Source organism: Ctenopharyngodon idella, chromosome 22 (genome assembly GCF_019924925.1).
Source record: "Ctenopharyngodon idella isolate HZGC_01 chromosome 22, HZGC01, whole genome shotgun sequence".
In the NCBI taxonomy this organism is placed as follows: domain Eukaryota; kingdom Metazoa; phylum Chordata; class Actinopteri; order Cypriniformes; family Xenocyprididae; genus Ctenopharyngodon; species Ctenopharyngodon idella.
Window position 1 is genome coordinate 21159349 of NC_067241.1, and position 27988 is coordinate 21187336.

The following is a 27988-nucleotide window of genomic DNA, read 5'->3' on the forward strand; positions in this document are numbered from 1 at the left end:
TTGTTTTGGGGAAAAATAACCATAAAGTTTTATTGCGAACCAAACAAGGTCACATGATCCAAACATTTTACAATTTTACAGTACATTTATAGTTACATATAAGCATACATTAGGTTTTTGTTCCATATACATTAAAACTAATACATAGACCTTAAAATATACAAACAAACTTAAATAACCATAAAGTCTTATTCAAAGGAATGTGATGTTCAGACAAACTGGCCCATTTCTGAGCTGTACGATTACTGTACATCCTAGGAAGACTAAGGTGGGACAGAGACATCGTATTCCTTGGTCCAGGTGCGTATCTACAAACACCAGCAGCACATTCCTCTAGCACCTTCTGTCAAAAGAACAAGAAAAACACAAAAAAAGGAAGTGCTCTTTAAATTAGGACGATAAATGTGCAACTTGATCCCAGATGCGAAACTGAAAGGTCACAGAAACATCAGATGCTGATATATTTTAGTGGTTTTAGCGTCATGTTGACTGTATTTATATCTGACACAGACTGAGATGCCAGATCACATGATTTAGATTAAACAAACACGTGTGAAGGGGTGTTAAAATTAAGGCACATACACACACATTCAATCCATCCAAAACAATGAAGTCTAGCACAGACAATCCTATTAAAGTAAATAAGATGGAAATAAATCTCAAGAAAGGAAAAGTACATAAACGTCCATCAGCATCAATCTTCTCTCTTTCTTTTTCCCCCCAACTGACACAACCCGGGGTGAAAGCGGAGGAGAAATCGTGCATTTGGATGCAGACGATGATGATGACAAGTCTTTTTTTTATGTGTAAAACTCAGGCCTTTTAACAAAGGCCTTTTGAGCTGCCATATGCCATGTGCAAATGCCCCCTATCTGGAGGCAGGGAAATGAGACGGGGTTTCTTTTCTCATAGTGATGCACTACAGGTGTGATTCCATGGGAAAGTGCTTCCATGGTAATGAGCTACAGGTAAGAGTCTATGGGATGGCGTTTCTGCGTCGATGGGCTACAGGTAGGAATCCATGGCAGGGGCGTAAGAGAATCCTAGGAAAGCCTCGGCCGCCTCAGTGATGCTGGCTGTGACTAGAGCGCTGTCCGGGGAGCAGCCGATTGAATTTGGCACCGGCTCATCGGTGAACTCAGGGTCGAAGTGTCGCAAGTCACTAGGTCCCGTCTGAAACAACAAAATGACATGATTGCAACAAACTGATTAGATGTTGCAATATTTGCATTGCTGGATTCAACTGTGGGTTCTCTTATCATAAATGCTGCCAGCATGACTAGGTTGTTTTTATCTCTAACATCCAGTGCAATGTGTTCATAACCCAAAGTCAAACAGGAAGAGAGGTGGAACGTACCACGTTAGGGTTGAAGGGTGGCGTGAGCTTCTTGGCATTTAGATCATCCCAGTTTATGGGAGAGAAGAACATGTGGTTCTTGATCTCAGTCTACAAAAGTGAAAAGGAAGATATATTAGATACAAGAGCTACAAACTACTATTAAATATATTAAGGGAAATATAATAAGGAAAATTATATATATATATACACATTTGCTATAATTCAAACACACTTACAAAGTCATCAGTGAAGCCCAGTCTCTTGGTTCGGTCTTTTTGCAGCAGGCCTTCCAGCAGGTGTCTGGCAGCATTGGATATGTTGGGTTTAAGTTGCAGTGGTTTGTTCAAGATGTTATCGTACATTTCTGCTGTGTTACGGCTGTAGAACGGAGGCTGTGGAGAAACCATAAAAACAGTCAGCAATCATGTAAAAAGCACTCAAGTCAATTCCAATACAATTCAAGCTAATTAGTTAAAGGGTTAGTTCACCCAAAAATGAAATTTCTGTCATTAAGTACTCACCCTTGTGTCACTCCAAACCTTTAACACCTTACTTCATCTTCCGAACACAAATTAAGATATTTTTGATAAAAATCCGAGAGGTATCGGAACCACATATAGGCAGCAACGTCCTCTTGGATTTCATCAAAAATATCTTAATTTGCATTCCGAAGATGTCTTACGAGTTTGGAATGACATGAGGGTGAGTAATAAATGACAGAAATTTCATTTTTGGGTGAACTAACCCTTTAAATACATTCAGTTAAAGGCATGAAATGCATTTATTTTGCTGAATTTACTCACCAGGCCATATAACATTTCATACAGCACTGCGCCCAAACACCACCAGTCCACCGTCCGGTCATACGGCTGCTTGTGTAACACCTCAGGTGCCAAATACTGCAAGACAAATGGAGAAACATCAAGACGAGTTCGCACATTGACTGCAAATGCAACTGCATTGTTTGAAAGCAGCCGTTATCTACCAATAAAAGTGTGCGCCGTTTACCTCTGGTGTTCCACAGAATGTTGATGTCGTTCCATTGGGTTCTATGTTCTCTTTGCACAGGCCGAAGTCAGTCAGAATGATGTGTCCTTGTGAATCCAAGAGAATGTTCTCGGGCTTCAGGTCTCGGTACACGATGTTCAGCGAGTGCAGGTACCCCAAGGCGCTTGCAATCTCGGCTGCATAGAACCGCGCACGTGGCTCCAGAAAGCATCGCTCCCTTTGCAAATGATAGAACAGCTATGGAAAGACAAAGAGGAGACAGATTAGACTATGAAATCCATATCCTGAATGGCATACTTAATCAAAGCTTTCTAGACTCTGCAATCCTAAACAATGGCAGGAAATGAGAACGTAAGCCCCCCCCAGTGATGTCTGTTGAGCTAGACCCAGTCTAAACCACCACAGCTGCTAAATCTGGCTCTCCCCACCTCACACACTTTCCCCTCCCAGCCATTTCCTGAGGAGAGTTTCCTATTCAGAGCCCAGCCGCTCCTCTTTGCTTCTCATGACAGGATATCCCTTTTCTGTCTGCATCTACCTTACTGTCTCCTTCGACTATTATATTTTCTTGTCAATATTGTTCTACTAGAATTACACAAAAAGCTGGCACACCACAGCTCCATAAATAGAAAAATAATTTATAGCATGTTCCAAAAGTAGTGTTTCCATTCATATAACACTTTAGTTTAGGGTCCAATTCTCACTATTAACTATTTGCTTATTAGCATGCATATTACTAGGATATCGGCTGTTTATTAGTACTTATAAAGCACATATTTCTGCATATTCTACATCCCTTAATCCTACCCAATACCAAAACAACTACCTTAATAAGCAGTAATTAGGAGTTTATTGAGGCAAAAGTCGTAGTTAATAATGAGAATTGGACCTTAATCTAAAGTGTGACCAAATATTCTACTATCTGCTGTGTAACTTGTTAAAAACAATGCAAATTAAATTACACACCTCTCCGCCGTTGATGTAGTCCAGTACGAAGTAGAGTTTATCAGCAGTCTGAAAGGAGTAATGCAGGCCCACCAAGAAAGGATGCTTGACATTCTTCAGTAACACGTTGCGCTCAGACATGATGTGTTTCTCCTGAGGTTAGAGGTCATGATAAGAGGTCTAACATACTTCAAGGTGCCTATGCAACCAATGCCATAAGAAGTGCATTGCTTTATATGATCCCATACCTCTTTTTTCTTTAAGATGGCTTTCTTTTGCAGCACCTTGACTGCATAGAACTTCTCATCGCTCCGGTGGCGGGCCAGAAGAACCTTGCCAAAGCTGCCTTTTCCGATGACCTTGAGGAAGTCAAAGTCCGACGGTTTGGCGGTGGGGTTGGAAGAAGGACCGAGGTTTATCTGCTGAGAAGGACTTGGCTGGAGAGGAGAGAGCGAGATGATTAGACAAATCTGATTCAGACATTGTTTTGTAGAAAGATGCATTATGCATATTCACACATGCTTTCAATGGCCAAACAACATACCGGTGGGGAAGGGTTGCTGTTCATCAGTTCAGCTTCTTGTGGAGGTGTCAAGTTCAAGATGGACTGGACCTCAGGACTGCAAGAAGATTAGAGATTGATGATCAGATGCAAAGTTTTAACAAGGACAATTTAGTAAATTAAAAAAAAAAAAAAAAATTTCAGCAAAATAAATGCATTTCATGCCTTTAACTGAATGTATAATAGCTATAATTGTATATTTTGAAAATAATTATAATTTTTGCAACAAAAAATATCAAAGCAGAAAAAACAACTTTGCATTTCTTTACATATTTACATAAAATAAACTTACTGCTTGCATGCATAAGAGTTTGTGGAAAGCTTCTGGATAAAGTCATTCAGTCCCATCTTCCTCTGTTTCATAAAGGCTGCACAAAAGAGAGAGAGAGAAAAAAATAAATTTAAAGGAAAGATCACTTAATATTCTTCCCTTACTTTACTAAAGTTGGCTCAAGAGATTCCATTCATCTGAAAAACAAAGCCTACCACTGAGATTAGCTACTAGTCCTCTTGTTTTAGAGTAGGTCAAGTCTGGAGCTGGAACGCTCGTCTCCGTTTGAATTGTCATTGCTGTAGTTTTCCACTCCGGGCCCGTAACCAAAAGGACACAAAGCGCTACTGAACTCCTACACTACTGTTCCAACTATTTAAAAGGCAGGGAGGGAAGGAGGGGAGGAGCTAGAGATCACGTTCGGCCAAGAGGCGTGGCTTTGTGTGTGTTCTTAGAGAGGAGGCGTGTCTTGACGCAAGTCTCTGCCTGAGGGGGCGTGGTCTGGCGTATGTTCCACAGCTAATTTTGACAGGTTTGGAAGGAGTTAGTCGTGACGTCTATGAGGGGCCAGCTGTGAGTGAAGGGTACACGAGCACGTCACGCCCCAAAATCTGATGTTATGCTACATACAGACAGCTGAAAACAAGATCTTCCCGGATCTAACAAGCTGAGCAGAACTACATGTTCTGTTGAGAGGACCGTCAAAAGGGTACAAATCGATACAAAACTTGAGTCACTGCACCATTCTTTAAAATAAATAAATAAATAAAATAAACCCTGCTTGTCTGTTATAATACAGTCCCAGTCTTGCTGCACATCCTCAATGTAAACATTATGTTCAGAATAACAACAGTAAAGAGAAAGCAGGAGGGGATTCCAGAAAGCAAGGTTATCATACTGTCAAACATAGCCTGAACTCTCGGTTGATTAACCCAAATCTTGTTTCCTCGAGGTTACTGGCTATTTACACACGCATATGGCCACCTATTGGTGGTTGTGCAATCATTTGCGCTGAGCACCTCTTAAGTAAACTAACCCTGGAACAGAACCTGCTCTGGAGCAGGTTATGTTTAGAGAGTTGCAATGGCTACTTAGCCTACATACCCTGAAAGTTACCTCAGTTCTTGAAACCAAAAATTGAGGTTATCCGCTTACTTACCCTTAAGCATACCTGGATATGTCACATAACCTGCTTTCTGGAATACCCCGCAGGACAGACCGGGTTGATTCATCAGACCAAATGCAACCACTGCCGTTCACGAGCGCACAAGTCAATGAATCCTACTGCAGCTCACTATTTCGATCTTTACCTCACATTTTCTCTCAAAGACCCATTTTATTCGTTGTGACAGATGACGCATGAATGAGACAAAAGCAAAGGGATTAGAGCCAAACTTCAGCACTCACTGGAAAACTACTAACTGGATTAACGGCGAATGAACCGTTCTTTTGTGTCGGATCTTTCAAATGAATCGGTTGAACCCTGTTACAAAACCAGTCCGAAAAATTCAGTCACGAATCAAACTGAATCAGTCCGAGCCGTTCTGTCAACTCGAACTCAAAACTCATTAAATGAATAACATCTCTTTCGACATGTCTGAATAAAGATATGTAACCGATGATAGTGATAGTAGAGTGATAGTAGCCTAATTTGACTTGTGAGACGAAAAGTAGGCTAAGTTACTGGGATACATGCAATTAGGCTACAATAGACATCTTTATAAATAAAACGTAAAAACCCCGTTAAATATGTGCATATGAAATGTTCGTAAGAACCGATTCGCGGAAATGAGTCGTACTTCACTGCACTAACTTGCTTCTAGGAAAATTCAAGCATTCTTCTGCATTCTTTCCTTCTGTCATTTAGAGCCCGTGTCAGATCATAAAATGCCTTAGTTTGCCACAGTTACGCAATGTCATAGCCTAGCAGACTATTAATTAACTTATAAATCACTCGTACAACTCATAAGTTATAATAAAAGCTCAAAACATAAGATTGTGGCAAAAACATCTTGACTTACTCGCTTAGTTCAAGATATAATGCTTGTAATTATACTGCATCTTATTTTGCAACAGATCTTTATTACAGTAGCTCGTGGCACTGAACCAGGACTGTCCCAAAGCTTAGTTTACAACAAAATATATTCAAGTCCAGCTATTTTCACGCTAGTATAAGACTAAGGACAAGTAGTATAGTAGCACCGAACAACATTAATTGAATAAAGATAGCCTAGATAATGCATACTTCCCAAAAAGACTATTTTATTGTGACACTTTAGACATCATTCATGATACAGTGCAAGTAAGCATGACACAACATGAAGACTGTAATGAACATTCACATAGCCTAATATGCATGCTTACGTTGCTTAAACTTGTAAGTAATGGTACACTGTTAAGTAACCATTTTATCGGCTCTTTGCCACCTTCCAGATGTTTGAATAAATCACTATATTAACTATACGGGTAATATAGGCTACACATATCACCGGTTTATTATGATTAATATGTTATTGAAAACAAGTACAAACCTTTAATTTCCGCTGTAGTTCTCATTGTGCAGTAAATCCTGACAAGTCTCTTGTGAAAGCCGAGACTGACTAGCGTTTCATATATTTGGCAAAGACCAAGTGCCCTTATCAGACTAAATCAATAAAGCTATGAATGCGGTGTTAAAACCGGGTCACTGCCCCCAAGGTAACGCACCTAGAGATGCCTCCAGTACAGCCTCATGACCGTCATTGCAATAAAAACCGTTCCATTATACAAACTTTCCGCGATAAATTCTGCGAGATTCAACTTACATGTGAGCGGTGAAGTTTTGTCTTTCATAGGGTCGAGGAAGAGAGCAAAGAGCGTCAGACACGCTTGATGAGGAAGTTTGGAGGTGAAAGAATTTTCTCAATCCGCCGCATTCCACCAGGGCTGATCTGACACCGGATATCTGCGGGGCGGAGTTTCTCCAGCCCTCCAACAATGTGCTTCACTATTTTCATGGGGAGCCAGAGCTAAATGAACTTGGAGGCTGTCTGTCAAAACCTAGTCAGTTGCCTACCTCAACAGAGTTTTTGTGCATTAATGTCGAGTGCAACACAATTGAGACCAATTAAGGGACTTTCAATGTAGCGTGCACCTTTAGTTTTGTATTTTCCTGTCTGAATAAGATAATTCAGATGAAGCAAACATGATGAAACACTGAGAACATGAAAATAATCACACATAAAACACTGAAACACACAATCTTAAAGGGTTAGTTCACCCAGAAAACGATGAGAATACTTTTTGTGCGCCAAAAAAAATAAATAAATAAAGACTTTTCAACAATATCCAGTGATGGGCGATTTGAAAACACTGCTTCATGAAGATTCGAAGCTTTAGGAATCAGTGGTTCGGAGCGCCAAAGTCACGTGGTTTTTAGCAAACGAGGCTTCGTTTACGCGATCCGAACCACTGATTTGAAACAAAAGATTAGTAAAGCTTCGAAGCAGTGTTTTGAAATCGCCCTTCTCTATATATTGTTGAAGAGTCGTTATTTTGTTTTTCTTGGCGCACAAAAAGTATTCTCGTTGTTTTATAATATTGAGGGTGGAACCACTGAACTCACATGAACTGTTTTAAATATGTTTTTATAGCTTTCTGGATCTTGAGAGGTTCAGTGACATTGCTGGCAAAAGAGGCCTCACTGAGCCATCGGATTTCATCAAAAATATCTTAATTTGTGTTCCTTAGATGAACGAAGGACTTACGGGTGTAGAACGACATGAGGGTGAGTATTGACATTATTTTCATTTTTGGGTGAACTAACCCTTTAAGACCAGGGCTAGTTGTCACGTTGAATGAGGTAAGTTGTCACAACTTACCTTTATTTGCCTTTTCAGCTTAATGTAAACACTACAACAATTATGAAGAAAATAATTCACAATACAATATCAAAAAACATTGTCTTGTCCAAAATATACTGTAGCTGTAGTGAAGTGTTTAACATTCTAACATTTAAAACATGTGACGACTTGTGACAACTAGCCCTGGTTTTCCCTGCCATAGGTGAATTCAGGGTGATTGGGACACTTTTTGCCATTGAGATGACTGGGAAAAAGTGTCCCAATCAACCTGAATTCACCCTACATGTTTCTGTATGTCATCATCACTGTCATAAATGACTCTCTTTGCAGTCATAAATGACTCTCTATTTTTCACAACAGTTTTATGCAATGTTTAGAAACTAAATTCGCAGTTCAATACTCTCTATTTTGATTCTCTTCTCCTTCTATCTCCTTGTGCTCATCTCATCCAGATTCTCGTCTTTTTCAATCTCTCATTCTTTGTGTAAATAGGAAGTATGTGAGTGAATAGAGGTCTGGGAGAGGATAGAGAGACAGAGGGAGCACACAGAGATCAACAGGGCTAAGTGTCCAAACACTTTGTTTATTTATGTTGGAGGATGGAGATTATGTAAAATCTTAGTTAAATGCAGCTAAGAACTCAATACAGGACCCAAACATTGTGCATACTAATGTGGACTTGAATCATAGGCTGGTTTCAAGAGCATTATGCAATTTCCCTCAGACACACACACACATTCACATGAATGCATACAAATATGTGCATACACAAACACACCTGCAATGACTCCATCAGGAGAAACTCTGGAGCTTATGAGATCATTTAGACAGATTTAGTGTATGAGCAGTGTAATTATGAACACAAACAAATACATTAAAGATGTAATGTAGCTACCATGTATTCATTGGGATTGTACTAAATTACACTGCTAAATGTCAGTGATTACAAATTCCCTCATTATTCCATATTTTATGTTTTGTTTAAAAGCGAAGCATATTTAATCGTAATATTTAATTGTCCTCAGGACACTGTCCTCTCTGTACCTGTCCTAGGTTCAGTGTTGTGACATAACAAAAAGAGAAAAATCTACTTTCCAAAGAAGTAAGATAAAGGTAATAAATCAATTATTTTTTAGTATTTTTCATTTGCCATTTTTCAGATAAGCTTATCACCCTAACCTTTAAATGACTGTTATTATACAACCATGTCATGATTAAGGAATTTTTTAAAAATCTTCTTTCCACAGTGTCAGCAAGAGACCATTTATGAGTGAGTCATTAATTAGGGGCCTTTAAGACTTGATATCATGGAAAATAAAACAAACAGGCAACAGCTCCCTTGTCACTTCTCACTTGCATCATAACCAGATATACATTTTTTTGGGGGAAAAAGTACACTACTGTTCAAAAGTTTGGGGTCAGTAAAATGTTATGTTGTTAAAACAAGTCTCTTATGCTCACCAAGGCTGCATTTATGTAGTAAAAACAGTAATGTTTTAAAATATTATTACAATTTTCTGTTTTAATATATTTAAAATTGTAATTTATTCCTATGATGGCAAAGCTACATTTTCAGCATTTATTAGTTCAGTCTTCAGCGTCACATGATCCTTCAGAAATCATTCTAATATGCTGAAACTTTTCTTATTATTACCAATGTTGAAAACAGTTGTGCTGCTTAATATTTTTGTGAATAGAAAGAACAGCATTTATTTAAAGCTGCAGTCCGTAAGTTTTACCTTTTTGTCGCCATCTCTGTTTGAAACCTGCAATTGCAGTTATTTGCAGAATTATCATCTTTACGTGGGTTGTGCCTCAGCACGGATTAATCTAATGTTTGCTGTCAGTCACCACATCGGTGTGGATACTGTACTTCAGAATTACAGTCTTGGAAGTATGACCAAAATAAGAAAAATGTCATCTGAACAAGTAGTAACATGTCTGCCACTTTTGTTCTGACCAACTGAGGGAAAAAAAGCATTACAATAAATGAGCTGCTAATGGTGATTAAATCTAACGATCGCTTAGCTCGGATCACGTCAAACCATGCAAATTATTATTATTGTTGTATTTTGTTCTCAAATTGTTAATGTTAACAACATTGCGCGACTAAGTGTATTTAGTGTGTATTAGCGTTAACTGTAGATTGCGATTTCTGTAGCCACTCCGCAGGGTGAATCTACGGGTGAATCTCCAGTTGTCACTGATGATTGTCATTTGGATCTTTCTGGATTACAATCCGCCATCAAAATGATGAGTTTAATTATTTCAGCTGCTGTGAGAAAACGTTATAAATGATCCATCACCTGCAGCATCCTCACATGCCATAAACATGCCTACTAGCTGGGACTCCTTCTTTCTGTTTACAGACGTGACGTAATGACGCAAAGACGAATGACTGCGTGCTCGAATTTCCCGCAGAAACACACCAGTACTGCTCTTATTATAAAACATTATTACAAGCTTACCGTTGTGAATCGGGCTAAGGTAAGGAGATAGTTTTGAACCCTGGCTGGTTATGTACTTGCTCAAAACTTGATTTTGGATAATTTTTAACCAAAAAAGTTAACGGACTGCAGCTTTAAAAATAGAAAATCATATTTAACATTATAAATGTCTTCACTATCACTTTTGATCAATTTAATACATCATTGCTGAATAAAAGTATTAATTTCTTTCAAAAAATCTATACCTAAATTCCAAATGAAAATAATATTTTATGTACACTTCATATATATATATATATATATATATATACACACACATTTCCTACATGAAAAAGTTAAACAAGCCCAAAATGGAGAAATTCTGGCTAATTTCATTTAAAAAAAAAAAAAGGAAAATGTTCTTAAAAAGGCAATGCAAATCCATTATATTCTATCTTTTAAAATTAGATTTTTTCCTTTAAAATCATCCTAGGGGAAAGAAAAGTTCATCTAATTGTATAATCATCCTTGTACATAAAATCATCTTTTGTTATCTGTCATGATCTCTGTGTTTGTCTTTGGACTTTTGTTCAACTTCCTGTCTCGTGTGCCATAGTTGTAGTTTTGTAGTTTTTCATCTTGATTTGTTCCTTGATTGTTTCCACAGGTGTTTCTTTGTTGCCCTCATGTATATATATAGCCCTTGTGTTTCTCCGTTTCTTTGTCAGTCATTGTTTTGGCCTGGTTGGATCTCTCTCATAGTTCTTAGTTCCCAGGATTCTTTGTGTTCTGCATCTCCCAGTCCTTTGTTTTCACTTTGTTTGTTTATTAAACGGGTTTTTGCATTTGGATCCTCGCCTCTCCTGTCATCTTTATCCTCCATCGAAACATTATCAGTGTCAGGGGCAGTGTAGCAAATACAATACATGTTCACAAGCACTTGATAAAAGTGCGTGGTGCATTATCAGGTGCCGATGGGTGTTTGTAATTGAATAGTGTAGGAGTGCTTTATTCACAGAAGTGCTGTTTTGAGCACTTGCCTAAAAATAGTTATTAAAGGTTCAACTCTAAGCCTACATGGATCAAGGTGATTATGGGTTATGCTTATACCAGCAAGACAGAAAAACAGAGCAGAAACAAAGCAACTCAAAACGGAAGAGAAGGAACTCAACTGTAATGACCAATTGAAGAGAGATCCTGAAGGAATTATGAAGGTCAGAGAAGACACGAGAGAGAGAGAGAGTGCGAGAGTATGGAAATAAGGCAATGAATGAAAGAAAAGACTGGTTGAAAAAACTTACTGGTGTCAGAGGGACAACAATAATCAGACTCAGGGTCTCCATGGTAGTAGAGGTCCATTGCCTGGGGAAAAAACAGAAGAAGTAATAGGTCAGTGCAATGTGTCTTCAATGAAAACATCCTTTTGTTGTGTTAGTATTGCATGTCTCTTTTGACCTATACATAAGTTTAATGCAAAGAATGAGGCCTTGGACCATAAATAATGTGCTTAGATTCACCAACTGAGAGACGCGAGACAGTGGGAAGATTGAAGCTGACAGTGAAATAATGACTTTCAGATGGACTGTCACATCAGTCTTAATCTACAGTTTGCAGAAAATGAAATCATGTGACATCTGGCTTACAGTTTTCCACCCGAGCAGCAAGCTTTCTGTGTGAAGTGAGCGAGAGACGATGAGAAAGAGCTTGAGAGAGAGAGAGAGAACGACAGAAAGAGCAATTACCCATATCCACTTCTTTAATAACCTCCCTGGAGAGCCGGCTAACAGAATGCTGAAATATGTGAGGGATAGTATTAACATCTTTGCACATGCACCTACGCTAAGCTTTCCTGGCCCGTGTGTCTCACTGCTCTTTTATCTTGTGTAAACAACCAAGTGGCTAAATCAAGCTCAGTCCAAGGGAAATGGAAAATGAGCACACATTTCAACAAATAAAGCTTTCACTAGGTTTGACAACCGGAAAGCATCCCAAATATTTGTTGTCTTATTTTTATATCTGTTGTTTTATGAGTTAAAAATGTAGAAATATTTCGTTTGAAAAGTGTACTCTGTCCTATATTTCTTTACATTTTATCTAATGCATTGATATTCATACCTTCGTTGTTATTCGTTAGTGTGTATGAGTGAGTGTTTATGTGCTGACCTGTGTGCGTTGGCGTGGTTGCCATGCCTCCTCGTGCCCGTAAGTGATGAAGGGCCCGTTGCAGATGCAACATTCCAGCAGTACGGGGCTTCCCAGCAGGGGAGACATCGCCCAGGGGCAGATCACATGCCCCTCGGACTCTGCCTCCCTCACCTTACTATCATTGTGATGTCGACTGAGCATCTTCCATTTTCTCACCTGCTGAAAAATACAAACGAGTAAACAGCTAATCATTTAGTTCACTGGTTTTCCAACAATTTGATTCCAAGGACCCTAAAATATGATGAAAAAATCCCCTTGCAAGGAACCTCTTTCTTAAAATCTATATTTTCATGTATAAAGACCTGTATATACTGCGGGTCACCGTGATTTTGCCAAATAAGATATTTTGTTGATCCTGGAACAACATTCCTCTCCAAAAATATAGTCCTAACCCTACCCTATCCATAACTTATCCCTAAAATCAGAGGGAAATGAAACTGGTGAAAAACACTGTTGTAGAAGCACTCAACCCTGGTTGTAAGCCTAAACTTGACATAAACTTTAAACTTGTCCCTCAAATCTGATTGGTTGATTGGTATGTTGTTCCAGGACAAACAAAGATGTTGATCCAGGAACTTGTTGTACTTGGTGAAATCACGTTCACCCTAACCCTACCCATAAGTTATCCCTAAAATCAAAGGGAATAACACTGATGTAGAAGTACTTAACCCTGGTTGTTAGTCTAAACTTGACATAAACTGTAAACTTGTCCCTTAAATCTAAATGGTTGACTGGAATGTTGTTTCAGGACCAACAAAGATGTTGATCATGTTGGAACTTGTAGCACTTGGTGAAATCACCATATACTGTGTGAGAAATATACTGTGATACTGTAAAGATAACAATCCCCTGGTTTCACAGACAAGGCTTAAGCTAGTCCCAGACTAAAATGCATGTTTAAGCTGTTTTAACTGAAAGAAACTTGCACTGACATATCTTAAAATATGTCAGTGCCATTGTTTTGTCTCAAGGTGTGCACCAGTAATGTTTTTTCTAAGGCATGTTTATAAAAGCTACTCAAATGTCCCAATTGAACTAAGGCCTAATCCTGGCTTAATCTAAGCCCTGTCTGTGAAAGCGGGCCAATAATTGTTTATAAATAATTGGTATTATTATAAAGCCAAAAGAAATTATTATATATTACCATTCAAAAGTTTGGGGTTAGTTTTTAAAAAAAAAAAAAAAAAAAAAAAGGAAAAAGAAAGAAACTTTTTATTCAGCAAGTACGCATTAAATTGACCAAAAGTGACAGCCTTGGTGAGCTTAAGAGACTTCTTAAAGTCTTACCTACCACAAAACTTAACCCAAAACTTAACAGCTCTAATACTATATAATAATTTTTACATGGACACCCTAAATTAGCTGATGCTTTTAGCAAAAGTGACTCAGACTACATTTAGCAGAGGAACAATCTCTCTGAAGCAATCTGAGGTTAAATTTTGTTCAAGGCCATAATGATAGGGTAAATTCAGGATGATTGGGACAAGTTTTGCCATTGAGATGACTTGGAAAAAGTGTCCCAATCAACCTGAATTTATCCTAATAGTTCATGGATTGACTATTGTGGAGTTCAACCCAAAAAAAAAAGAAAAGAAAAAAGTTTAGTGACCAGCTCAGACTTTAACCACTATGTCACACCACCCCATGAGTAAGCATTATATGCAAAAACAACACAATAAGTGACACAGTGAAGTAAAAAAAGAATCAAAAAATTTCCATCACTGCTGTAACTCTTGTCATGTGCTTTTCTCAGTAAATAAATAATCAAGACATAAATCATCTCGTGGATCAAACTTTTAGTGGGGAATTCACTAATTATATATTATGCTGATAGATAATAGCACTGTTTGTTTGCATAGCCTTCCTGCGTTGCTTTAGCACTCGTTATCGCATATACTGTACTGATTCAAAGGTGTCTTTTTAGCACATGCATCCCTAAAGGTCAGAGTTACTGCATGTGATTTAAATTTGACTCAAACACTGTAATTATGTTGATAAAAGCTCAAGGGTCAGTGAAAGACGTCACTGCAGGGACTCAATCTTATTCTATAATCCACCATAATCAGAAGGGCACACACACTTTGCTCTTTAGCCTTTGATGCACAGATTCCAAGGAAAGGTGATCTCAGAACTGTAACTAGGCTTTCTTAAGGGCCTAGTCAAGTGCACACACACTCAGCCTGGCCCAAATATTTCAACATCAAAAGCTGCCGATTATGTAAGTGCACTTACAGGAAAATGCTAAGATAAAAAATAGTTAATCAGCAACTTTTCCCTCCCTTTGCTCCTCTCCTCCAAACACTGTGTGAGTTGGCATTTCTCATGCGAGGCTTTGCACTGCTATTGTTATCTAAAGTCTCTCAGACAGTATTTACCAGGCAGAGATTTTTAGGTCAATACAGTGCCATTATATTTTCGAAGGCCTGGGGTGTGTTTATGTCTGTTTATGTGTGCATATGTTGCCATGGAGGGTAAATCTCACACTGTAGCTCTGTTTGAGGATATTAAACCCAAACCTTTGTATGGGATCAGCCTACATTGAATTCCCAAAATCTTCCTCCCTCTGCATCCCATCATGCAACCCAGCTGGGAACAAAAGCTACTGAAAGTCCCAAGACCTTCACCTTCTCAGCATGAAATACTTTTGGGAAGTTGTCCTGTGGTGTGTAAAATGTTCCTGGCAAAAGTATTATTTAAACAAATGGTTTAAATGACATTTATTTAAATATGCTTATCTTTACTAAGCATAAAATGCATTGAATTGAATTGAAAGTAAGCATTAAAATGTATGAATTTTGTTTTCATACTTTTCCATACTTAAGTTCATACTTTATTCATAATATGTACTACAATATATATTTATACACTAGGCTATACTGTTATAGAAGTCTCTTATACTCACCAAGGCTGCATTTATTTGATGACAAATGCAGTAAAAACAGTAAAATTGTGAAATATTCTTTCAATTTAAATAACTGTTCTTTATTTTTAATATATTTTAAAATGTAATTTATTCCTGTGATGGCAAAGCTGTATTTTCAGCATTATTACTCCAGTCTTCAGTGTCACATGATCCTTCAGAAATCATTTTAATAAGCTGATTTGCTGCTTATCATTATTAATGTTAAAAACAGTAGCGCTCCTTAATATTTTTGTGGAAATCGTGATCTTATCCTTGCTAAATAAAAGTATTAATTTCTTTCAAAAAACACAACAAAACATAAACTTCGGTACTGTACATATTAATTATAATATACATAGTATATGTTACAGTAATTTTTAAACTATTTTATTCTTATTCTTATTTGTAAAAATTCATTTGCCATACCACAGGACTATTTAAAATGAACTTTTGGAGGCAAAAAGTGATTAAAAACTGAAAAAGAAAAATGGTGACCAGTCACAACTAAGATTTACAGGTTTCCTTTATGTAACACATTCATATAACATTTAACATTAACATCTTGATGTTGATTTAACAAAAAGATCATGGACAACTACAATTTATTAGTTTCCATAAAGACTAAAAATATTTTATGAGTGTTTTATCGTGCAAGTCTTGTCTCTCCAACCCAAGCTATCTAAATGATGACATACCATAAACCTCTGTTGTTTTCATGTAACACTATTTTTAATCAAACCCTATCATTAAAGGAAAAACACTTAATTTTTACCTTAGAGAACATCCTCAGATGTCCCAGAAGGCAGGTTTTCTGAGATTTACCTCAATTCTGGGGCCGTTTTTGTCCCTGAAGTATAGCTAAGTAAAGCTCTACACACTAAATCTTGTAAGCATAATTAAACCCGCTCTGTATAGGAAAGTATTCCATTCCCACAGAATAAATATTACTTCCCCCCTAAAATCTATTAGCCCGCTGTGCTTCTTTGTAGCAGGACTGCAGAACGATTCAGGAAAGATTACGGAATGATTCAGGCCTTTTCTGCACCAGTACAAAGCTCTCTAAATATAATAGCTCCTTCAACACGATAGTGGGAAATATATAAAAAAGGTGAAGGTCACAAACTTCCTTAGAAGAACTTCTACCCAGCTGACACCACTAGCCCACGCTTGGAAGGTGAGAGGGAATTTGGCCCGGAGCCATCCTCGACTGGCACAGCACCAGAGAGTTAGCATGCAACGGCGTATAAGGGCTGGAGAAAGACATGAGGCCCAAAACAGAGATAAAGAATCACCTGAACCAGAGCAGGAGGTCTGACTGAACTGATGTTGATGTTGTCACTTTAAGGGCTCTGGTGAAAGCACTTCTGTGTGGCGTGCTTTTCCCTGAAACCTAGTAACCATTAGCCTCATTAACCTCCACCAAAGATTTATATAGGACAAAGGGTTACAATGCCAGCCCAGAGATGGAACGCGTGAACAAACAGATAAAAATAGTACTTTGCTAATTGGCCTCCAGAAGCCATGATTGTATAACTCTACTTATACAACAGAAATGTTGTTTCGTACTAAAAATAAAACATGCTAATCAGGGTTATTATGGTTAACTAAAACTACCCACTCCCTAAAAAACACATTTTTGTTACTTGAAATAAAAATAAACTTGAAACTTATTTTAGTTAAGTTACATTTTAGTTACATTTTCATTTAGTTTAACTTGATATACTAAAACAACTAAAACTGAAATAAAAATCAAATCAATAAAAAAATATAGATAGATGACATTAAAAAACACACAAAAAAAGAAAAGAAAAGAAAAAAGCACACTAAAATAACTAAAACTTTAGCTAAATTTAAAATGAAAACAGATACATAAACTATACTAGTATCCCAATGATACTAAAATAAAGTCCACAACATCTCAGCAGGGTGAGGAAATTCGTTGTTTGATCTGTTTAAAAGCCGAGTCAGAGCTCTGGAATTCCAGTGACTGACATCAAAACAACTTTGAATTTACGGGAACTAATGACACACGTCTGGATTGTGGACAGACGATGGCAGAAGTGTGTGTTTTTGTGGTCGTGTTTGCACAGAGGAACATTTATAGCTCAGATGTTGCTCTTTCATAGCTCAGGAGATTTTTTGTTGAAGTATCAATGTTGTATAAGATGTGTCTCCTTAGGAAAAATAACAGAAGAGTATACAGCGATAAACTAGTGGATGGCATGTCTCAGATCATTTGGTCATGGGAGAACTTAACGAGAAATGTTTGAGTTAATTTTGTCTTTTGAATGAATCTGAGCGTTAGAGGAGACACGTGAGATTATCTGGGTCTTTTTCTCAGGAGGAAAATCTAAGAAGGAGATATGAGCAAGTGCTCCATTTGATCTCACTGCCAGTTACACTCTTAAAAATAAAGGTTCCAAACGGGGTTTTTTTTTCGCAGTGATGCAATAGAAGAACCATTTTGGGTTCCCAACATGACCTTTCAGTGAACAGTTCTTAAAAGAACCATTTTTTTCTAGTGTCAAGAACGTTTTAAGAACCTGAAGAATCTTATGTGCAGTGGAAAGATTCCATGGATGTTAAAGGTTCTTCATTGAAACATCAATCCCAATTAAGAACCTTTATTTTTAAGAGCATAGGAGAAACATTTGAGAAATTAGCAGGATCATATTTCATTTTTACACTCTAAAAAATGCTGGGTTAAAAACAACACAAGTTGGGTTGAAAATGGACAAACCCAGTGACTGGGTTGTTTTAACCCAGCGGTTAGGTTAAATGTTTACCCAACCTGCTAATATTTAACTCAACTATTGTTTAAAGATGACTGTATTGCTTGCTTAAAATGAACCCAAAATATGTTAGAAATTAACATTTATTAATATGTTTAATAAATGAACATTTATGAATAAGTTTAATGAATAATTAAGAAATGTTCACCTTTTGATTTTTATTGTTGCCTCTAGTAATTATGTGTCTGATTTTTAATTTGCAACCTATTTTGAGTTGATTTTAAGCCAGTCATATAGTAATTTTTAAATAATAGTTGAGCAAACATTTAACCCAACCGCTGGGTTAAAATAAAACAACGCAATCGCTGGGTTTGTCTATTTTTAACCCAACTTGGGTTGTTTTTTTAGAGTGGTATGACTTTCTTTGTTCTGCAGAACACAAAAGAAGGTATTTTCAGTGGGGTCCAATGTTGTTTTGAACCCCATTTACTTTTATTGCATGGACAAAAAATGTTCTTAAAAACATCCTTAAAAATATATTATTTTGTTTTCTGCAGAAGAAAGAAAGTCATACAGGTTTGGAACGACATGAGGAGGGTGAGTAAATGATGCCTAAGCAAAGGCCTCCATTTAATTATGTTGCTGTCTAAGAGAAACAATTGAGATATTAAAAGGTCTCATTTTGTCAGTTTACTTTAAACACTCTACAGCGAAGAATTAAATCAATCATAACTAATCAGATGCTTAATATTATCTTCATGATGGGAACAATCTGTTTTATTCAATAATTATTTAGCAGAGACTCCACATAAAATACCTAAGATCTAAGATCCCAGGTTCACAGTACTGAATCAGCCTCCTACATCTGAAGGCCAGCGCAATGTGGTCAATCAAACTTTATGTTCATTTCAACCCAGCGAAACCTGGCACTATAAAAACTTGCCCTGCGTGTGTGCGTTTGTGTGATCCACAGACCTCATGAGCGATGAGTCATCGACTCACCGCCCGCTCCTTGCATATTTCTGCCACATTAATTCCACAAACACAAACAAGCACACAAACCCTCATGCAGAGTGAGAAGGAGCCCCACTGCTCTCCATATTTTCACAGGGCGTGAAATAAAAATCCTTCCAGGCAACATCTACTGTAAAACACGATCATGATCCTCCTAAAGAGTCAATAAAGCAAAATGAACGAAACACAATACAGATCCATCACATGCCCGGGTTACTAGGGGAGAGTTTTGAAGGACTTTAACTAAAAAAAAGAGCTGTAGTTTTAGAATAATAATTAAAACAATGACTAATTAGCAAAAGATCTGAGCCGACAGTGATGATGAAGGCAGGTTATGATTATGAACAGAATTAGATATTACTCTAAGGTTGCTGAATGAATTCAGTCATTTATAGACACTGCTGCTGCTTTGGCTCCTGCGATTCCATCATTCTCACCCTGATATATGTTACATAACTGCACCCTTAGGACCGACCGGACACAAAATGATGTGTCATCTCTCTCGCTTTTTCTCCCTCCCATAATATTTCCTCTTCTCCTCTCCCATTCTCCCTGTCAGGACACATATATTTTTAACCCAACCTAACCTTGATATACAGTGCAAGCCGCCCATTGTAGCTCCTACACAAAATTCACGAATAAAACAGCTCAGGCATTAGTTCTGTGGTTATTTGAGAACTGTTTGTGGCAAAGCAGAGGAGAAGTAGGCAAGAGGTTATCAAATCAATCACAAAATCCAACAAACCTCAGACGGCTAGAGGTTTAACCATTATTATGCATTTGACACTCTGTCTGTCTGTCAGTCTGTCTATACAGTATATATTATATAATTTATATACTTTTTATATCGAATGATACAGAATGATACAGATATATGATACTTTTTTTTACAAACTTTTAATATCGAATGATACTGTATTATGATGATCCACTTGTAAGGGATCCCTATCATAAAATATAAAGATGGATATATATTTTCATGTAAATAGACCCATTTATGCTCTGCAAGAAAAATAGTAAATGTCAAAAACAGCATATTGTTTTTTCAGAATTGAATATTTGACTTTTTTTTTATAAATCATTATGGAAGTAAACCATTTATTAAATAAAATACATTATCTAGACAATAATTACTTTACTATGAAAATATGTAATAAATCTGTATAAAATATTTGTATTAAATATACTTGTATTAAATGTATTTATGTCTTATATTATATATAATATCTTATTTATTACATAAACATTTTCAGCTCAATTCAAATTTATTTGCATAGCCCTTTAAATTTCTTTCCATACATTACTGTTAAAATGAGTCATAATATCTTGAACACCCGATATGAACACCTGCTGTTAACAAGCATAATCACTGAAGAAAAGAGAAACACAAGAACTACAACTGACTTCAGCCACAGTCTTAGATTAAATCATCTGAAGATAAAAGACATTTTATCTCTTAAGAAAATGATCTTTTCTTCAGCGATTCTGCTTGTTAACAGCAGGTGTTCATCACTAATACTCATTCATCACTTAATTAATCGCTTAATTATCTCATTAACTTTAACTCCGCTTCAGTGTTACTTTACCACTATTTAGAGAGGGACCATATGTACTCCGAGCAGAGTCTGGTGATTTTGCTGTGTAGTTTATTTATTACAGTATCAGATTTAAATGAACACAGGGTGAATTTTCCTAATGTTTCTTCATGTATTTTTTTCTCTGATTAGAATGTTTCAAACAAACGTTTTCTTGGCAATATTGTTTTAATTGGTAAACAGTATGCTGAGTTTATACTGGGTTTATGCTGGGAGTCCCCAACATCACTTTCCATTCTGTTAGGCTTTTGCAGTGTCCAAACAAAAGGCACTTCCTGTGACTTGATGCAATTATGAATTAGCTAAAGTATTGGCAATGGACTGTGATGTTTTGTGGTGTTATATGGTTTGTCTCACTGTAAAACATTCCATCATGTTTAATAAAATCACAGAAGTCGGTATGACATTATCAACATTTTAAGTTGACACCCTCATGTGAGCTAACACAGTCCCTCACTGAGCAATGGCTAACTTTAGCACTTAATTTCCATCCTGTTAGCTTCCATACTATTAATTTCCATGCCATTGTGTAAATAATCAAATTATATGCAGTTAATGTGCTAGAGCTTGACCACAGCACGTTTCTAAAAGTTTGCTATATAAATACATTCTTAAATAACAACACAAAGTCTGTCTGTTACATAAACCGTAACAGCACTGAGGCTGCATATAGTGAGCAGAGATGCTGTCATGTGTGATCTCTCCCTCTCTCTCTGCAGGGATGACTGAGATACAGACTCCTTCTGAGCTCTGTGTCATCTTTCTAATACTCACTGTGTCTGAGAGCCAATCAAACATTCAAAATAGCAACTGTAGAAGAAAGTGAGAGAGAGCGCTCAACTCATCTAACCTAGGCCAACCCCGAGAAGCTGTTTAGCAATGCTAAATGGAAAGACAACATGCTCAGCCTCTTATGCATCCCTACGGCACGCTAAGATTAAAAGCTTGCACCGCAAGGGATCAGAATAAACAAGCGAAATAGGGAAAAATTACATCAAGAGCATTTTTGTAGGTCCTGAAGTATAAATGGCATAGCCATTTCAAGGCCGTATTTATAATTTGGACTCTCTTCACGTTTTCTGTAAACTGCGATAAGCTAGACATTGCAGTTCTTTGTTATCATGATGAATTATTTGCATGCGTTTTAAAGCCATATCAGTTTAAACTTCTGATATATGGTTCTGAGCGCACACATCTAAAGCTCACACAGAAAGCCGGCTGTTAGACGGCGCGTCGCGTGAATATTAAACAAAGTTCTCTTTCATGTGTTATTGCACTTAAACTGTCAAATACACACAAGGTTATGTCAAAAACACAAAAGTTCACACAGTCGGTTATGTCTGTGAACGTAAACAGCAAGTAAAGAAATAGCATGTGTATATTAGATCTGTGTATTAAAGTGAAAGCAACGTAATATATAGTACCAACTGCTGTAAATGCTGTTAATATGAATCAAACAACAAAAGAAAAACAGAAAATCACTCACTGCTCTTGATTGAATAACTTTAGTAGCTTTAATAAGAATAATTTTCTTACTTTAATGTTGCTGTTAAATGATATGGCAAGGAGATAAACATGGCGGACTGTGTACAGCTCACTCAGGGGAGGAGCTAAGCTAATAGGGCAGGTTCTGTTGGCGGGGCCTGTTCCAATGTGACGTCACATTGGAGCACATTCCTGAATGGCTCATTTTGAGACATTTTGTTTCAGATTTATGGGGAAAATAACAAACGGAGTGGATGGATTTTTACCACAATAGGGTTGTTTTGTTCACACCCTGCGGACACAATTATGTTCAAAGACAATATAAAAGTGAATTTTGCATAATAGGTTCCCTTTCATGTTTTCTTGTTCATGTTTTTCTTTCTTCATGTTTTCCTTTCCGTTTCTGTAAAACTTTCCTCAGTTTTTGAAATCTGAAGGCTCTTAGTTCCAATAAAACATCAAAATAAAATACCTAACCCTAACCAATGTCTACTGACAAAAAAAGTGCAATTTAAATTGATTTCAGTCAAGCAAGACTCAAGATGCCTGAAATGTGCATGAATATATGCATGAATAAACAATTAACAGATGACCGAGAAGTTAATAAACAGACAGTTTCCTGACCTTGCACGTCTTGTTCTTGTCCGGCTGGCAGGGTGTGCAGGGGGCACAGGGCTGACAGAGAGGGCTGGGGGGGTGAGGGAGGTAGTATCTTCCAGGACTGTAGTGGCAGCAGCCGTAAGGTGCTGGGAAGTGCGTGTACCACAGGTCCTGCCCCTCCTGACATTTCGGACATGGAGACAGGAAGCCCTTAGCCTGGACCTTCTCCACATTCACCTTCGGATTCCTCATCCACCTGCGCACCTGAGAGCAAAACATGAGAGAGTTTTGCATCTATACATTATATAATGGGTGATGTCACAAGTAGCTTGGTGGTTTAACTTGACCTGGAGTAGCCACCTAACAAACTAATTCCAGGAAACAAATTCCACTGGTCATGTGGTGATGAATAAAGATCAATTATAAATTGATTATATGATTATAAAACCATGAGTTCTACTGACAACATCTAGGAAGAGTATATTGGATTTGAAATAAAATAAATGGAAATAAAATAATGGGGAAAATATAAAATATAAACAAACAATAATGCTCAAGAGAATTGAAAATAAAATATAAAAATAATGTGAATTTAAAAAATAAAAAATATAATAAAAATATATAAAATAATGCTTAAGAGCTTTAAGTTAAAATAATGTAAAATATAAAAATAAGATGAAATGAAATCACATATAAAATAATTTTAATAAAATACATGGTGATGAGAAATGTTTGAGATCTCTTCTGATAAAAGGCATGTGAGATTGTAAAAGTAAAAAGTAAAAGTTTCCATCTACAACCCATTTAATCTCATCTAGGAGAAACATTTGAGATATTAAAGAGATTTGTGATTTTCTTTCATGTTTGATGGAGCGTTTTGTTATGCAAAAGGCTCTTGAGAAACCCCTTTGTCAAATACCATGTTTTTCAAAGTAACTAAGAAAACAATATTTTATCATGTCAAAACATCTTGAATTGTTCATTGTTTGAGGCAAACTGTGAATGTGAATTGTGGATCGGTGCATTTGCTCCTGTACAAGCAGATTAAACAGAACACGGCATCTCAGGGCAGTACCCGTGTATGTCTTTACAAGCTAAACAATGAAATCTGAAAGGCGTCCTCCAAATCACCAGCAGTGACTGACTAAAAGAGGCAGGGCACAGGGTCGTATGTCTTCTTTGTAGTTTACAATGCATTTAATGACTTCAATCCCTTGAGAGAAAAGCAATTTTCTAGGCCCCAGGAAATCCTGGAGCTCATAGCGAGCACAGGCTGAGAGATTTCCACTTCTCACTTCATTTCATACTGCTGCCAAACAACCAGGCAAAAAAAATCTCAAAGCTCTATATGATCAAACTTTTGTCTTCTTTTAGAATGAAGAAAACAATGGGAAAAATCCTCAAATTAATGAAAACAATGCTTCTCAATGTCCTACATACATAAACAATCACACTGTACCGTCAAGAATCACAACAATTCACTGCTCTCTTCCTCTCTCTCTCTCTCTCTCTCTCTCTCTCTCTCTCTCTGTCTCTCTCTCTCCTTTGATTGGATTTTCAATGTTATGTCATCGAGTGTTGTCACTGTGGCTGTACACTAGCACTCGGGAGCCTTTTTGCTTTAAGCTTCAAAGACCTTCTCTTCTCTTCTCTTCTCTTATTTTATCAATATTTCATATTGTCATATTCATTCATTTTAGTCAGTTTCACCCTCAAATACAATTTTAATTGTAAATGGCATGTAATTTTAGAGTACGAAAATAATATTTTTGTTGGCAAGAAAGTGCAAAATTAAGCAATTTCTAAGATTTTGCCTATATACTGGCCAACAACTCTGACATGTATGTCGAGTTTCAAGCAATTTGAAGCATGCTAAGAGCCTCAAAAAGACCCAAGAATATTATTAAGTTTGACGTGTTGCCATGGCAACAGTATTTAAGATATCAAGAATCCTTTCACCTACCCTGTTTTGACATTATACTGATGAAAGTTGAAGCAAATCGGGTAAAAAAAGAGAGTGATTTCAAAGCATTTTTGAAAGTGACACACTTCCTGCTACCAGTTGGTGGCGCTATGACTTTTACTCACAATAGTCACATCCATGTGATCGGCCTCCTACAACGAACATGCAGCTGAAGTTTCATCCAAAACAGTCAATATACATATGTTTAATGTTTAAATATTTGGTTTAATTTTGCACTTTCTTGCCAACTAAAATATTATAATCATCAACTAAAATGTTGTCTTATCTCATCTTTGAAATGTGAATGTTATTGTTATGATCTGGAGGCACCTGAATCATTCCTTACAGGAATCAAATGCTGAAGCAACAGCAATTCAATAAAGCACTCCAAACACAGGCTCTACTGATGACTCAGCAGCCATGAAACTTTTAGTCACTAGAGAAAATCATCAGTGTGTGTGTGTGTGTGTGTTTGTGTGCTGTTCAATACAAAGACACAGCACAAGTTAACAAACCCACAAGAGTCAAAATACACAGCACACTCCGGTTGTGTTAATGCTACACACGTACGAGACAACGCTGCAAGCTGACCTACAAAAGACAAACATCAACCTTGGCACTCTAGAAAATTCTTTCTCTCTCTGTCTCGGTGTACACATAAATACATAATAATCCAACAAAACCATCTCACTGAGTCACTCTCTGACACTCCATCTGCTGTGTGCATGTGTGTGTGTGTGTGTGTGTAGGAGTCTGGACTCAATCCCAAACCACATACACTTTCTTGCCTATAACCAAAACAAATACATTATATTTAAATAAATAATTCAAAACATGTTCAGACTGGCCATTGCTGCAGTCACAAATCAAATCTCCAGAGTAGTTTCATATTTGTTTCTTAAAATTTATTTAAATGCAAACACAATAAAGCCATAACGATCCCTGCTCTCAATATGAATGCCAATGACATGGCAATCTTACTTGCATATTCACAAATAGAGTCAATCTAACATTCATGACACAAACAGCCCATTGTGTGTAAACAGCTAACAAAATAAGATATGCACAATATATCACTACTATATTGTATATTGGCTGATATATTGAATCAGCCAATTGAATCAGCTATATTGAATATTTAATTGTGCATGCTCATTTCCCCCATTTTTCAATTTAGATTACCTTTGTCATCACCTGATGCTGACTTATAGTTAATCTTTAAAAACAGTATTTAATCATTTATTTAATGACACTGTTAAATGTAATATTTAGCAACTCTCAAAATGTTTCATACTGTACTTTATAATATTGTGATACCTAAATTAATTTGGTATTAATTTTAAAATGACTGATTTCATTTTGTAGTGTTTTATATATATTTTATTATATGAATTTATATACATTCATAATATATATATAGTTAATTTATTTAGACTAAATAGTGTATATTTTTATTATCGGCAATAACATGAAAATAATTAGACTGATTGTTAATGGACAGAATTTTATTTGTTTTAATTTTTAATTTGTTTGCAAATAACCATATACATATATGCTCATATTTTGAATCAGTGTTATTTTAGTTTTATAATAATTTAGCTTTACTGATATTTTGAATTAGCTTTTATTTTTATATTTAATGTTCATTTTAGTTTCATTTTTAGTAATTTCCTTATGTGCTTTTGTCATTTTATTATTTTTTTTTTATTATTATTTTTATTTTATTTAATATTATTGCTATTTAGGTTTAATTTATTTTTATTTCAGTTTTAGTTTTTATTTATTTCCAGTTAATAATTTTAATTTATTTATTTCAGTTTATTTCCAAGGCAACAATTCTATTTATTTATTTATTTATTTATTTAAGTTTTTAAAGTTTTTTTTTTTTTTTTTCCTCCATAGTATGTAAGTCAGTGGGGTCCATCAACGGTTTGGTTAACCATATTCTTCAAAATATCTTCTTTTGTGTTCAACAGAAGAAATACATTCTTACAGGTTTGGAACAACATGAGGGTGAGTAAATGATGACAGAATTTTCATTTTTGGGTGAACTATGCCTTTAACAGAAATGTGTATACTAGTTTTAATTAACAATAATAACCCTGTTTTTAATTCATAAACACCCGCTATATCCATAAACACAGACAAATATTTATGCCTCACTTCATCCATTTAGAAAAATACTTTTAAAAACCTAAAAACATCTACATTTCTGTGCTTTTGCAGCTTATATTCAGTGGAGAGCTGATAGGAAAAAGAAGCAACGATCTGGGAAACAACTCAAACCTGATTCAAACCAAGTTTATCCACATAAGCACCACTGTGCAACATGTCAGAGCATGTGCACTATCCACCAGGCCAAGTCACAGATTGAACAGCACTTTTAAGTCTCCACCAGCCAAAGAAGTTCTGCAACCAACAAACACACACATGCTCACATACTGACCTTCCTCTTGACAAACTGGAAGGCAGAGCACTTCTTAAAGGAGAAAGACTGTTTCTCTGCATTATGGACCAGCCTCATGGCCTCTGGCCGGCCCGCGCACTCTGCGGACCCCAGCGTGATGCCTTTGAGAGTGACGAGAAGGTGAAAACAAGATTATGAGGTCTTTTGTGTTGCCTGACGCAAATACGACAACACAAATCTGAGAGATCTGTTGCCTGATGAGCACATGTGTGTCAGTGGTCGTACCTGTGTAGTTGTCTTCCCTGCTCCTTGTTATTGTTGTCAGTGCTGACCGATGATATCAGCGCTGCGCTGATGCCGTGAGTCCGTCCCGATGATGCTGCTGGATTTCACAGCATGTCTCTGCAGCACCACGGCTGTATGTGTGTGTGTGTGTGAGAGAGAGAGAGACAGAATGAGATGAAGCTGAACACACACCTTGTTAATGTGACAGAGAGTGAATGTTGCAATCGGAGACAAGCGCACCTTCTTCCCTGCCCTCTCTCTGTAGCTCTTCGCTCTTCTCCAGCAGCACTGATACACTCTCTCTCTCCTCCTCCTCCGCTCTCTCCCCCCCTCTGTTTTCTGCAGCAGCAGATGCTCTCTCTATCGCAGCTTCTCTCTCTCCATCCCTCCCTCCCCGCTGCTTTGAT

General features: G+C 36.9%; 1 protein-coding gene across 7 annotated transcripts; it reads right to left on the minus strand.

The window, feature by feature from the left end:
* Positions 1–27988, minus strand: sgk1 (serum/glucocorticoid regulated kinase 1). 7 transcript variants are annotated; one of them, XM_051879359.1, is made up of 15 exons: positions 27822–27988; positions 27582–27712; positions 27336–27457; positions 22951–23190; positions 12557–12757; positions 11695–11755; positions 4147–4222; positions 3837–3912; positions 3541–3729; positions 3314–3445; positions 2348–2584; positions 2143–2238; positions 1576–1731; positions 1358–1447; positions 1–1173 (listed from the first exon to the last, which is right to left on the minus strand). In XM_051879359.1, exons 3-15 carry the CDS (start codon positions 27411–27413, stop codon positions 1006–1008), a joined length of 1800 nt encoding a protein of 599 aa, XP_051735319.1. In that variant the 5' UTR covers positions 27414–27457; positions 27582–27712; positions 27822–27988; the 3' UTR covers positions 1–1005. The 7 variants fall into 7 exon arrangements, with proteins under 7 accessions (XP_051735319.1, XP_051735320.1, XP_051735318.1 ...); XM_051879360.1 differs by having other exon boundaries at positions 12557–12754; positions 27582–27963; XM_051879358.1 differs by having other exon boundaries at positions 27582–27963.

Bases quoted from the DNA above. Each gene is read 5' to 3' on its own strand.
- sgk1 (XM_051879359.1), bottom strand. From the start codon at position 27,413: ATGAGGCTGGTCCATAATGCAGAGAAACAGTCTTTCTCCTTTAAGAAG. The intron at 11,756-12,556 runs GTCAGCACATAA...TTTTTTCCCCAG, and splicing joins AACCACGCCAACGCACACAG to GCAATGGACCTCTACTACCA. The intron at 1,732-2,142 runs GTGAGTAAATTC...GTTTCTCCACAG, and splicing joins ATGAAATGTTATATGGCCTG to CCTCCGTTCTACAGCCGTAA.